At 40.4% G+C, this 15,253-nt stretch overlaps 1 protein-coding gene across 1 annotated transcript; it reads left to right on the forward strand.

Moving 5' to 3' along the window:
- The first annotated feature begins 4,841 nt into the window (after positions 1-4,841).
- Positions 4,842-14,710, forward strand: gata5 (GATA binding protein 5). The gene is made up of 7 exons (XM_058643932.1): positions 4,842-5,111; positions 5,531-6,211; positions 9,231-9,400; positions 10,902-11,030; positions 11,442-11,526; positions 12,648-12,778; positions 13,632-14,710. The coding sequence occupies exons 2-7, from the start codon at positions 5,686-5,688 to the stop codon at positions 13,749-13,751; spliced, it is 1,161 nt and encodes a 386-aa protein (XP_058499915.1). The 5' UTR covers positions 4,842-5,111; positions 5,531-5,685; the 3' UTR covers positions 13,752-14,710.
- The last annotated feature ends 543 nt before the right edge of the window (positions 14,711-15,253 follow it).

A 15,253-nucleotide genomic window follows, 5' to 3' on the forward strand; every position in this document is an offset into this window, starting at 1 on the left:
TGTGCTCACGTCTCGCTGTGACTCAGCATCGGCTGGAGATGATAAAGTGTTTCATGAATGAAGACTGAGCGTGACGTGTCGTCGAGGAGCGATCATAACATCAACTTGTATCACTGACAAGAAATTAGAGGAGAGAAGTCTGACAGTGTCCACACACACGCACGCACGCACGCACACACACACACACAGAGACACACACACACACACACACAGACAATAAATACCTTTGGAAAATGTCCTTATCTCACAGGCATGTGTATGTAAAATAAAGATAGAGGCTGAAATTCCATCCCGGTGCAAAGAATGCATCTGTAAAGGACAGCGAGCGTCACATTGGTGGGTGATCAAAGTGCCCCCCCCCCCCCCATCAGTCCACAGAAACATGAACAAAAAGTGACATAAACAGCAGGTTCCCCCACGGCCTGCAGAGGGAATGTGGTGTGTTTGTGGATCCTAGTTTTTATTGACATAACCACAGATTGACCGGGGGGGGGGCGGGGCGTAATAAAGCCACGGGCCCCACGCCACAACACACGGCCTCACCTCGTTCATAAACTCACTATCTGCCGTCAACTGAGAGACTCCGAGAATTACCGTCATGTGTGAAAGGGTGAAATGATTGAGGTGAGAGAGTGAGAATGAACAAAAGCATTGACCACAATTCAAACCACTTTTTAGTCTGGATTACCTACATGCAGCACTTAATCTGACCTCCAAACCTCAAACTGAACAAATGTGATGATATAACACGTCTCACACAGGAAGCACACACTGACTTAAAGGTCCAACGTGTCAGATTTTGATTAAATGATGTTATTTTGCTTATTATGTTTTCATCTGTGGTTAATCTGTAACTTTGTCCGTCTTTTAGCAACTTCCTGTCTGCAGTTTATGACGATCCATCTGATTTCTTTGTGATTGTTAGTGATGAAGCAAAGTGTGTGACGTCACAAAGAATGATCTCTGATAAATCTACAAACATCTGTCAAAGGTCATTGGATTTTAATTGCTGTTGTGGATTAGACAATCTACCATCAAATCTGAACCAGATTACAGATTTGGGAGGTCCATTTGACTAAATTCAGATGTGTGTATCTCAGTGGCATTTTAACAGATTAGGATTAATAGTGTCATGCTTGTGTAAAATGGTATAAGCAGGTGAACACAGATGCAGAAAGTCTTCTGGATCCAGTGGATCAAAAAACATCTAAATAAAAATGAGGTATCTGTGTGTGTGTGTGTGTGTGTGTGTTGTATTTATATACAGAACATGTTTAATTCTCTGAATGAGTTGTTTGTTCATGGTTTTGTAAAATGTGTTTAATGAATTGATTTTGTGTGACAACAATAATAAAAAAACATCCACAGCTTGTTTTTCACTGACTGTGAAGAGTTCTGACAATAAAGCCTCACTGACTTAACTTAACTTAACTTAACTTAACTTAACTCAGTGTAAGACTTGAGAAAAGGGGAAACTGACAAAGTCCAACCCTGCAGCACGTCTGACGCTCACTAAATAACACAGTGAATGTAGTTTGTTGCCGAGCAACGTCAAGGTCTCCACAGTTGAAAAGTGAGTGGGTGAAGGTTCGGTCACAAGAAGAAAAAGTGCTGCTGCTGCTGCTGCTGCTGCTGCTCCTGCTGCTGCTGCTGCTGATGCTGCTGCTGCTGCTGCTGCTGCTGCAGCTGCTCCTGCTCCTGCTGCTGCTGCTGCTGCTGCTGCTGCTGATGCTGCCGCTGCCGCTGCCGCTGCTCCTGCTGCTGCTGCTGCTTTGGCCCCTGTTGAGTTTTCAGTTCACTAAAACCTCTGTCACACTCATACCTGAGAGTTTTTAAACAAACTCCACCAAAGCCACATGGCATAGTAGTTGATGGCTGCATGGACAGATTAAGCTGAATCATATAAAAAAGTGTCAAAAGTCATAATATTATGACGTTTCATTATCATATTTTGACCTTAATCCCAAAAACATGAATATATTCCTGCGTCGTTGGACACAAAAACACAGTGATACTGTCACCGTCTATGCTAACGGTGTTCGATGTGTGCCGCAGTATAAACAGACAAAGTAAAAGTCTTCATATTTTTTCCTGATAATTAACATTTAAGTGAACGCTAATAAATATGAGTCATGTGACCTGCGACTGACTGACTGCAGATTAAACATCAATGAAAACATTTAGACCTGAGATGAAAGTGTTTAACACTTAAAGTGATAATTCTGCTTGTTTTGAGTGAGTCAGTGACATCAGGAATAAACTGCTCTGTAATATCATAAAGAACATGTTCACTGCTCTATAATCTCACACCTCGTGCTGCTTTATGGACCTCGTCACAGCATGTGTGTGTGTGTGTGTGTGTGTGTGTAAACCCAGGCCATAAATAAACCTGATGCTGCTCATGTTTCATCATTTATACAAACGTTGGTGCTTCACTTCACAGTGAAACTGTGCTGATGCTGATGCTGTTTGACATGAAACCACAGTTGATTTAAAGGTTATAAATGTGATGAAGTTACGACCGTCACTGATTACAAACCACGACTGAGATAAGAGGCACATTTTGGTTTTATCTCATCCACAGGAATTACTTTACCTGAGCGCTGATTAATGCACAATCATTCATTAATGCAGCTGCTGCTGCTGCTGCTGCTGCTGCTGCTGATGATGATGCTGATGATGCTGCTGCTGCTGATGATGATGATGCTGCTGACGATGATGATGATGATGATAATGATGCTGCTGCTGATGATGATGCTGATGATGATGATGATGATGCTGCTGACGATGATGATGATGATAATGATGCTGCTGCTGATGATGATGATGCTGCTGCTGATGATGATGATGATGATGCTGCTGCTGCTGCTGATGATGATGCTGATGATGATGATGCAGCTGATGATGATGATGCAGCTGCTGATGATGATGATGATGATGATGATGCTGCTGATGATGATGCTGCTGCTGATGATGCTGCTGCTGCTGCTGCTGATGATGATGATGATGATGATGCTGCTGCTGCTGATGATGATGATGATGATGCTGCTGATGATGATGATGCTGCTGCTGATGATGATGATGATGATGATGATGATGATGATGATGATGATGATGCTGCTGCTGATGATGATGATGATGCTGCTGATGATGATGATGCTGCTGCTGCTGCTGCTGATGATGATGATGATGATGATGATGATGATGATGCTGATGATGATGCTGCTGCTGATGATGATGCTGCTGATGATGATTATGCAGCTGCTGATGAGGCTGCTGCTGATGATGATGATGATGATGCTGCTGATGATGATGCTGCTGCTGATGATGCTGCTGCTGCTGCTGCTGATGATGATGATGCTGCTGCTGCTGATGATGATGCTGCTGCTGCTGATGATGATGCTGCTGCTGCTGCTGATGATGCTGCTGCTGCTGATGATGATGATGATGATGATGATGATACTTTCTTTTTGAAGCACAGTGGCATCTTTTTAAAAAATATATGATTTACACAAAAAATCTTACTTCAAAATTGGGGGAAATTAAAAAAAAAAAATCGCCTTGAAATAGTAAAAAGTCTGAAATATTATCAGCATAATTGTTTCCTGTGGTGGAATCACTGTAATTAGAGTGACAACAAATACCTGCTTCATCATCATCTTCATCAGTTCACAGATCATCTTAAAATGTCTCCGATGGATGAGAAGGAATTTGTGTCATTTTTACACATTTTTCAAATGTAAAAATCAAAGTTTTTCGAGGCTGTTTTTTTTTTTGCTTTGTTAAATTTATCGCTAAAATGTGCACATTTATTTTTGTATTTCTTTATGGCTCGCTGGCTCTTTTATTTTGAAAAGATACAAATATAAAGTATGTTTCAACATTTATTAATAATTAGCATATTTCACATTCGGTGTATTTGATTTATTTAGTCACGATCTCTTTTACATTTATCGTGTTGTTTTGAGGAAAAGAAAATATTTATTCATGTACAGTCAGATTTAAAATGGCATATTCTGCGAAATGAGAAGAATAGAAATTACTGAATTAATCTGTATTTTTAAAACTAAATATTCTGTTTTGTGATTTATCTGAACACATAAAAACGTCGATTGTGTATTTTAAATATATATTTAAAATACATTTAGCGTAAGGCTCCACTTTGATCCAATCCTCTTCATATCTTCAAAGTGTCATCATCATAAATCTATCTTTTTTACGTACATTTCGTTAGTTTTTCTTATCGGTTTGTTGCTTTTACGCTGAACTCACTCACAAATGTTATCTCATCATAAAAAAACTCACAACAAACAACAAATTCTTTTACATATTATAGTAAAATTCCGTGTCTTTAACGCGTTAACAGGTTTACGTGCAGAGTGTTCTATATTTAACGGACTGAACAGGGCGAGTAAACACAGAGTTTAACAGCCTTGTAAAAAAGACAATGAAGAGAAAATCGACAAAAGTCAACGTTTCTGCACGCGCGCTTCACATCCTGATCAATGATCAATTTTAGGCCTAAAAAGGAGTTCAGAATATAATAACAAGCCTGAATTTAAAATGTTTTGTGTGATTGTGAAATGAAATGAATCCTCTGGTTAAATAGCTTTGGAACATGTGATTACAGGTGATTTGTTGTTCTTTGCACCCCTCAGTCTTCAGCTCTGCCCCCCTCCCTCTCCCTCTCCCCCTCCCTCCCTCCCTCCACCTTAAGGCCTACCTCAGAGGAGCGGGCTGCGTCACGTGTCTTGTCTCTCGCGAACAAAATTTCCAGTAGGGGAGCGAGTAGGAGCACAGCCATATCAGCAATTATCAGCGACAGTAACTATCTGCAGATATACGAGACAACAGCAGCAGCAACAACAGCAGCAGCAGCAGCAGCAGCAGCAGCAGCAGCAGCAGCAGAGACTCAAAACCACAACAACAAAACTTTACAGACTTTTTAACTTTTACGCATCAAACCCGGAGTTTGGTCCTCGCGCTGCGCTCTGTCCTCCGTGTGTGTGTGAGAGAGAGAGAGAGAGCGCGCGCTCCTCTGCGCTCCTCTGGCTCAGGTTTTGGACGACTGAAGGACCGGACTTACTTTATCGCCCCACCGTCCTTATCTGGTGAGATAATGGCACTGAGAGCCCTTGGAAAGAAAATGGTGTTCCTCTTGTGCAGCAGCAGCAGCAGCAGCAGCGCGCGCTACATTATCAAGCGTTTTATGTGATTTGAGTTTGACTGTTGATAGACAAAGCGCACGGTAGATACGCGCGCGAGCTCCATATCTGTTGTGCTGTTTGATTTGGTTTCCGTTGTGGTGATGATTGACATCTGCGCTCTGTGATCACAGACAGTCTCTGATTTATCTGCGAGCTTTTAATCAATTTCATCTCATGGCAAAATGATGACTGATGACACTGGGGAGAGTGACTCTTTGTCACGCGTGATTCAGCCTTTACGTGTTGATGTTTTTAATGAGTGTCATTGAAACTTAAAGATGTTTTTTTATTAAAAATGTTAAATGTATTTTCTTTTCTCACAGAGAAAGAGACTTAGACTTGAAGAGACTTCAATCAAGTGGGAGAATCTTTACGCGTGGACGACATCACCTCCACGGGACTAAAAAGCCTTCCACAAATCACTATTATTATTATTATTTTGCTTCCATATTCCTGAGGAGACGTGAAGGACGTGAACATGTATCAGAGCCTGAGTTTGTCCTCTAACCAGTCACCTTACGCACATGACGCCGGGAACTACATCCACCCGTCGGCGAGCTCCCCGGTCTACGTCCCCACCACCCGAGTCCCGGCGATGCTGCCCACGCTGTCCTACCTGCAGACCTGCGACTCTCCACACCAGACCCACCACGGCCTCGGCGGGCACCACGGTTGGCCCCAGACCGGCACGGACGGCTCGTCCTTCACGCCCGGCAGCCCTCACCCTCACCACGGCCTGTCCTACTCGCACAGTCCGCCCGTCTGCAGCAACACGGGCCGGGACGCGACCGCGTACCAGAGTCCGCTGGTGCTCGGGAACGGCGCGCGGGCGGATCAGTACGGGGGCGCGCTGGTGCGCTCCGTCGGAGGCTCTTACTCCAGTCCGTACTCGTACGTGAGCCCGGAGATGGCGACGTCCTCGTGGACGCCGGGTCCGTTCGAGAGCGGGGTGATCAGTCTGCAGGGCAGACAGAGCGGCCTGCACGCGAGGAGGTCCAGTCTGGGTGAGCACGCGCCTCCAAAACTAACACTGACAACACACAAGTCATTTTTTAATCCAATTTAACAATAGTTCCGTCTTTGATGACAGTTGTACGTTTATTATGTGACTTTATTTATTTAATGTGTCTTTAAATGTAGCTGCTAAATCAGAAAGAAGGGACTTGATCCGATTAACCGGAGCTAAAATAAGAGCGATTATTAACACGTCAAATGTGTCCGTTAAAATGTAAAGTCTCATAATGCAGAATATTTATTGAAATTAATTTATGAATTGATTTAATATATTATTATGTGCTGAAAATGATTATTAAACCAGAAACAAGTTACAGTTTCAGATGTTTGTTAAAACAAATGCTTAAGATCATGTTCTGATGTTGTATATGTATTTGGATTATTTATAGGATTATTTATATTTATAGATTATTAAAGATCAGGTTGTTTATTTTAGGCCATATTGTATGGTTTATATTTTTGGTCAGGTTGTTATTTTGTAGTTATTTATTTAAGGCCTATTGTTATTATTGTTATTAGGCCAGATTTAGTTGTTGCAGTTTAATTGTTGAAGGCCTTCAGATTTCTGTGATGTCATTTCTTATTATAGATTATTTAATGTGGTTTAAATTATTTATTAGGTTGTGTTTTTGTTGTTTTTATTTATTCTAGAATAATGATGTCGTTGTTTCAGGCCAGGTTGTTGTGTTGTTATTTATTCCGGGTCAGGTTAATGTGGTGATATGTATTATTGGTCAGATCATATAACTGTTATAGTCCAGATTATGTTGTTTTTATTTGTTATTGCTCAGATTAGGATTATTTGAACAGACAGTTACAGATCGTTGTGTTGTTGTTCTGTCAGTAAATTCGTGCAGTAACAAGTTAACTGCATACAAATTAAGAAGATTAAAGCAGATTAAAGTAAGAGACGAAAAACTAATGTTACTTTACAAAACAGCTACAATATCAATTGATTCTTATACATATAAAGACGAATGCTTGCTGTGGAGTGGATATTAGTGATTTTAAAGGTGATTGACAGTAAAATCCACACCCTCACATTGAGATTAAGACAATCCACATTCTCTGTCCATCAATTAAAAATGTTAATTTAATCCCGCGGTTGTTTTAATGACACGATTCAATACACACGCGAGTTTAAAAGGAAAAAACAAGAGCCATCGACACAACAATGAGTGTCATTTATCACCTGATCGATCAGACGCGCTGCACAGTGACGTCATCAAACACGCCGCGTTTGAAGTTCCATGATGAAGAGAAACAGAAAAGAGAGTTGATGCTGTTTAGTTTCGATGATTTGTCACCTTCAGTCTTCACTGTCGGGACAAATTAATCCAATCATTAGTCTGCACTTTAATCTAATGATGGAGCGGACAACACGCAATCTGCACGTGACAATACATCCACGTCATTATAACATTCATATTTATGCATTTAAAATTATTGCTTTAGATAAAACAAACCGAAACTTCAACAACAACAATCTCAGGGCGTTTTCAAAAATGAACACAACACAAAATAACACAAACATAAACACAATCCCTCGCCATTGAAATTGACGTCGCACATCAGGTTGATTAGTTATTAGAGAATAACTTTAGTTGTTTAAAACATTACACATATCATGTAACCATTAGCAACGAGAGTAGTTTTCCGCTGATTCAATAACATTTGGAGAAAAAGGAAGAAGTTGCGCAGATATTTTGCAATTTGATTTTTTTATCTCATTTTTTCTGATGCAGTTCATGCACATTAGTAAAATGTGCATAATAATAGTTTGTTTAAACACGAGGAAGATAAATAAATGAATAAATACAGTCACAGGTTCAAAGGAGCAAAGTACAGTCTCATTGTCTCTCTCTGTGTGTATCGCGGGATTAGGAATTTGGGGGCAATTAATGCCAGGAGTCCGTCGTGTGTCACAGTTGTGATGGATGGATGAGGGTGGAGGTGTGGAGGGGGGGGGGGGGGGGTGGGGGGGGGTTGGAGGGAGGTAAGGAGGGGGGACCCAGGGATCCCTCAGACTGATAACACACTGCACCGCCCCTCTCTGAAAACAAGACTCCATCACAGTCACTGTCTCTGCACTCATCCTCTCTCTCTCTCTCTCTCCACCATAGGGAGGTAAATGAGGAGTTAAATTCCTCTGGATGGATGTTTATCAAGCGCTGGACCATAACGGGAGGTTTACAGTGAACCCACACACCGTGGAAATAACCTATATATATATATATATATATATATATGTATACAATACATATATATATATATATATATACAATACAGTTAAAGTGATAGGAACGTGAAAATGTAGTCATTATAACTTATAAAGGAAGCGAGTGCCATATAAACACTCATATGAAGCGATGTCACAAATAACACAACAGACTTGTTACGCAGTTTTACGCACAAGCATAATATAATATATCGTATAAGGTGATATAATATATATGAGCTGTGTCGATATGGGAACATTTAGTGTGATTATAACACATGTAACAGGAAGCGAGGGCCGTAAAAAAACACTCACACGTGACAGAACAGACAAAAAAAAGGTTGAATGTTCAGCTTTTTAAAATAGCGATTTTACGCACGTCATTATAAAATAATATAATATAATATAATATAATATAATATAATGTAATATAATATAATATAATGTAATATAATGTAATATAATATAATATAATATAATATAATATAATGTAATATAATGTAATATAATATAATATAATATAATATAATATAATGTAATGTAATGTAATGTAATATAATATAATATAATACAAGCTGGGGAAAAGAAGAAGTACATTTCGCAAGGTTTACATGTTTATTTATTTATTTATTTATCAACACTGTTATCATATCTCTCTTGAGTCGTGATCTACATCCCCAAAAATACCATCCAAATTTGTCCATTACTTTCTGAGCTGTGCTGCTGAATTAGTCAAAATAAAATAATCTAAGTGTGTGTGTGTGTGTGTGTGTGTGTGTGTGTGTGTGCAGACCTGATGGAGGACATGCAGTGCGAGGGCAGGGAGTGCGTCAACTGCGGCTCCGTGTCCACGCCGCTGTGGCGCAGAGACGGCACCGGACATTACCTGTGCAACGCCTGCGGCCTTTACCACAAGATGAACGGCATCAACAGGCCGCTCATCAAACCACAGAAGCGCCTGGTAAGAGCTGAGCTGAGGAGACACAGTTATTCATTCAATCATTCAATCATTCAATCATTCAATCATTTACCATTCACCATTCACTGTCTAAAAAAAGATGAAAGAGTCACGTGTCTGTGTAATCAAGGGGATCACGCGCAGCTTCTCACACATCAGTTTTAGGCTTGGAATGATTGAATCATTGAACATAATGAACAGGTATTTTAGAAGCAATGGTGTCATTTTATTATCATTTTATTAAATGATTATTTAATTCAGGTGTGTTAACTACAGGGAAAATACATTTAATGTCATAATACTAATCATTTCCTTTTTATTTGACTTATTATTATTCATGTAAATGTTCAAACTAAACCTTTATGTTCTTGGCCTTTCTGAATGCAGGCCTGTTCAATTGCAATAGAATATTTGATCTCATCCTTTGATTTATTTTATTAATATTAAGATTTATGTACAAAGCAAAGTTTAAAAAAGAAAGAATAAAGTGTAATAACATGTCAGTGTTTCTCTATCAAGCTTAAATATTACTAAAGGATATAATATGTGAATGTTACATTATGTGTGTTATATTTGTGGTTGTATTATTTTACCCATAAGCAGTGTAGATATCATTTTATAATACACTTATTTAAGTATTTTAGAGACAGAACTTTAAATAAGATTTGGAAAAAAATAGTTTTGTCCTTTTCTTAAATGTGTAAATCCCTGTTTTAGCTCTTGTACTGTGTTTGGATAATTTGCATACACCGCTGTAATAATATGCATTATGTATATGTGTTGTGTTTCCATATATAAAATATGTACACGTAAAGTAAAGATTTAACATAAAGTATATAACTTATTAAGTACAAATATTTTTACTATGGATGTTTCACATGTGCTTTGACCTACATTTTCACATAAACATAAACACTGGTTCCACTTACCTGTAATTCTATATACATTAAGTATTCTATTCTACCAATCAGGTCCAAGCAGATAATAGTTTGTTTATGGTTAGAGAGCACGAGGATTATAATGAAAAACATAAAGCTGTGTGTGTTTCATGAGGGAGTCAAGGCCGCACACCTGTGTGTTTCCCAGGAACTTTCCTCTCCACAGCAGCTGTGCGACTGTGTGTGTGTGTGTGTGTGTGTGTGTGTGTTGCCCAACAATCGTCCTCTTTTTCTGGCGTTGTTGTTTGTCCTGCAGCGACCTTGTCCTTGGACGGGTCTCTTTTTTCAGGCTGTGTCTGAGGAGCAACGTGACTGAGTCTGTGCTGCTTCATGAGGCGTTTGCTTCACACTTGTTTTGTGAAACCAAACTGATGTTTCACACTGTGATTTGAGAAAGAAAGACATTTTTATGTTGTCCCCAAAAGTTGTCCACCTCGTGAGTTATTAGGATTTTTGTGTTGTTGTTGTTGTTGTTTAAAAACATGGCTATGCTGCTCCAAACTGCAAAGGGACATTCTGTGATTTTATTCTCAAACGTGATTTTTCTTTCCTCTGCGTACACGCAGCAGACCACACCTCGCCGAGCTGGCCTCTGCTGCACTAACTGCCACACCAGCACCACCACACTGTGGAGGCGCAACGCAGAGGGGGAGCCTGTGTGTAACGCCTGCGGACTCTACATGAAGCTACACGGGGTAGGTTTGATCTTTGGATTGGAATATTCCAGAATCTGTTTCATCTCTTGTCAGGTGTTTGGGAGGGCAGGGGCAAAAATCAAAAGGGCAATTTCTCACACACCTGTTTCTACAGGGACATCATTTACGTCACGTCCTATCACAGAGATGGTCATTTTCTGAACAGCACTGAATATCATTTCCTCTCAGGACACGTGTCATGTATAGAGACAGTAGGGAACTTTGTAACGACAGTCTTTTTTTCTTGGAAGGGCGTCCATAGGAGACAAAGTTGCAAGGACATGTTATTTAGCTGTAGAGGCCACATATGAAGAGTAGCCAGTATGGCACTTCCTCGTGTTTTGACCACTTACTGATGTGACCTCTGTGGAGACACACTCAGCTAAATGTGCGTCGCTGTTCTCCCTGCAGGTGCCCAGACCTCTGGCCATGAAGAAAGAGAGCATTCAGACCAGGAAGCGCAAACCCAAGATGCCCAAGAATAAAACATGCACAGGTAAAACTCAAACCACAAAGTTCTGTGGGCCTTTTATCCACAAGGAAGTGGAATGTGGTAAACTGAAACTTATCAAGAAAGAAAAGAAAACCCCAACAATAACCCACATACCCTCCAACTTCCCAATGAGGTCATGGTGAAGTTTACCACTGAATGGTAGTTGTCTGTCTATAAACCAATATGCAACTTTGGGATAAATCATTAGAAGTTCCTCATTGTCATCTTATTCTTTTTGAAGGAGTGTTACAGCGCCACATACAGGCCTGCTACATGAGCTACAGCGTTACACGTGTATGAAGTCATTTCTTGACAAAAACGATGGTCCAGTTAAAGTTCTGTGTCCGTGTGAATGAGCCCTAACATGTAACAATGTTCTTCTGTTGTTTTCCCACCTCTGCTGCGTTGGTTTCCTAAAGAGATTCACAGGCAGCTGTTAACCTGCAGATTAGAGTCATAAAAATTACTATTTCAGATTAAAGAGTAAAACGTCCACAAGTAGGGCAAACACATGGAGACCTGGAGAGGTGGAGGCGGCCAGTGAAGCGGATCATTTACCTTAATTTACTGTGATTTTATTACCTGAGGTGTTGCAACTCTGACAACTGATTACTGTGTTATAAGGTTTATCAAACTCCCAGGGTGCATTTCTGGAAATTTCAAATTCTTTATGGCATATCACATGGGAGTTTATTGAAAACTATAAATCAAGGCTTACATTAATAGTGAGTTCAGTATTGAGTTCTAGATATTTTGCACGGTGGTTAACGTCAAATTATGCTTTAAACATCTCAACATGAAAGTAATCTTAAACTTGATGAAGTTATTCCACACTCCAATGTTAAAAATAATAACTGTTATGATCAGCTGTGTACACGAGACTGCAGTGACACTGTGGTTGGAAACCCCCTGAACAATGGCACACACTTGCTTTGGTTCAGTTTGATATAAGGTCTATGGGTTCCTTTGCCCGGGGCCGGCAAAGTCTCGCCCATTTCATACACGACACAAGACGGGATTAGCAGTAAAACAGTTCATGGATGAGAGTCAAGCACCACAGATGCTGCTGAAATGAAAGAAAAGTCCATTGTGATTTTTCACTCTGTGTTCTGTCGATTCTCCAGGAGGATCCAACACCTCTGACACAAACTCCCCGACCTCTCTGTCGCTGTCCGAACACGCTTCCACCATCAAGAGAGAACCAAGCTTGGCTCCTTCACCCTACGCAGGACAGACAGTCACGTCCGCCACTCAGGTAAATCCTCTCATAGCGTACAGTCGCTTCTCCAGTGCTGTCAGTGTAATTCAAATTCACGTGTCAGAGTTTGTATGGACTGACAAATTAAACTCACTTTCCACTGATAAAAACAACCCATTCACACCTGCTCACGTCTGCAGTGGGAAAAGCAATCAGTATTCACTCATTCACTGACTCTGCAATACTCAGTGCTTTTAATCGGCGTTTGGCTTCATTTTGGCACATAAATGCTGGCGCAGCACTTTTGCAGATCTTAACCTCTGTGACTCTCTGGTTAACGCGAGTTTCCCTCTGCTGCGTTGTTTCAGAACATAAACGTTTCCAAACCCAAGCTGACATTTCGTGGGTCAGCAGTTGACGTGTATATCAAGGTGGGAGGGGTCATAAAAGTTAATAACTCAGATTAAAATCACCGGTGTGAGCACGTGTGATAGTATACTATTGTTAGTGCTTTAATAATCCACCAGTAAAAGTGTAGTGAAATATCAGCGTGCAGGTTATTTTAGGCGACATCATTGTCAGACATGATTGTTTCTGCATTTACCGACGCTGCATGTTAAAATAGTGCATTCACAATTTAAAATGAAGTTTTATTTAAAAGTTGTACATGAACAATTTGAAGTTTGAACAGTATAAACATATTTAAAGTTACATTTGTTTGAGTTTTTGTCTCAAAGTTTTTCCAACCCTCTCCTCTCGACGCTGATTTGCTGCCAATTTGTGAAATTACCGTAATAACTGGATTTAACGTGCAACTTCTCAGCTTTCAGAAACAGTTGTGAAAGATTTACATTTCATGTTTTAACTCAATACTTCTGCATTTTAAATGTCTTCCTTCGTCCTCCTGCAGACTGCGTCTCAGCTGGACAGCACAGGATCAGGACATGTCAACATTAAATATGAGGATTATCACTTTACCCCGACCTCCATGGCCCCACAGATCTCTTGGTGCGCTCTGTCTCAAGCCTGAGCAGCTTGGACGTGGTCTTCCCTCGGCAGCACACGGCTCACCGCACACGGAGGAGGCCCGAGGCTCCGCCCTGAAGTTGTCTCTTGTGATTCTGGTGAAATCAGTGTTGGATAATCATCAAACGGGGCTGAAACAGAAATATCTGACGGCTTCATGTGATCACATTAACTCGACGTGAAGACGTCTAATCTGCTGACTGTTGTCTCCTAAACTGCACCGCTGCACCCCCCCACCCCCTCCCCCCACCACCTGGACCACGCATTCAACAAGGAGACAACAGGGAATCTGGACATGAGTTCTGTGAGAGGACGAGTGTCCACTGTCCCCAGCACAACCAAAGAACACTGTCAAACACAGACATGATGAGACATTATGTCCTCAGCACAACCAAAGAACACAGTCAAACACAGACATGATGAGACATTATGTCCTCAGCACAACCAAAGAACACTGTCAAACACAGACATGATGAGACATTATGTCCTCAGCACAATAACAAAAAACTACCTACGACTACAGTAAAAACACATGTGAAGACAATCAAGTGGAAAATATAAACACATGAATTGCTTTTATTTTTATTGCAGATGAGCAATTTAATTCTTTTTTTTAATTGATGTCTGTGGTGTTTCATTATTATTATTATTATTATTTGTTATTAAGAATTTTAGACAATAACAGCCTCCGAGGAAAACCATCCGAAACCCAACTTGTGTTCATTTTGGACAGAAAACCACGTCATTTCCAAGACTTTGGGGGCAAAAACACTCCATGCACCTGGGTGTGGTTAATGCATGTACATACTGTACATACCAAATCATAACATTTCAAAATGTGCTGTCACTGTTGGACTGTAATTTAATCTGTGTAAATTAATCACATGTTCTGAGGGGACAGAACCCTCTCGGCTGACCTTTTGTAATGCCTGTACGCAAATGTAATAAACAGTATGAACATAATTATGTTGAATATTCATATTTATGCAACATACACGACATTATGAACGTCTCTAATATACGTACATGAAACCTCTATCTCATCCAGAGGTGTCAAACTGGTGGCCTGCAGGCCACATGCGGCCCCCCGATCGATTACATGCGGCCCCCCAACAGTTGCCCACATTATTTTTTACTTAATTTTGGTTTCTTTATGATTCCTGAGACTGTGTTTGAACCTCACGAGAGCATTGTCATCACAGAAAGAAAATAGCACTTTCATTGTGGTGGAACACGTCTCATTACCAGCGTGTAGATGATTAACCTTTATGGACACATTATTTATGTTGAGATAAGCAGCAGTTATGACCCAGCGCTCCACAGCCACGATACTTCCATCGTAGTGATTGTAGTGATTCACTTTTTTTGCAAGACGCAGCAGATTTCGCCTGCGCCCTGTCGTTTTGATGCTGTCGTCATGGCAACATATCATAAGATTATCACTTTGCTTTAAAGAAAGTGCAATGACTGAGTTCCTCTTGGAAAAGAAACTATCACATGTTATCG

This window comes from Solea solea, chromosome 11 (genome assembly GCF_958295425.1).
Source record: "Solea solea chromosome 11, fSolSol10.1, whole genome shotgun sequence".
NCBI classification, from domain to species: Eukaryota; Metazoa; Chordata; class Actinopteri; order Pleuronectiformes; family Soleidae; genus Solea; species Solea solea.

Coding starts and splice junctions, on each gene's coding strand:
- gata5 (XM_058643932.1), top strand. CDS start 5,686: ATGTATCAGAGCCTGAGTTTGTCCTCTAACCAGTCACCTTACGCACAT. Junction 11,031..11,441: donor TCTACATGAAGCTACACGGG/GTAGGTTTGATC, acceptor TTCTCCCTGCAG/GTGCCCAGACCTCTGGCCAT. Junction 12,779..13,631: donor CAGTCACGTCCGCCACTCAG/GTAAATCCTCTC, acceptor GTCCTCCTGCAG/ACTGCGTCTCAGCTGGACAG.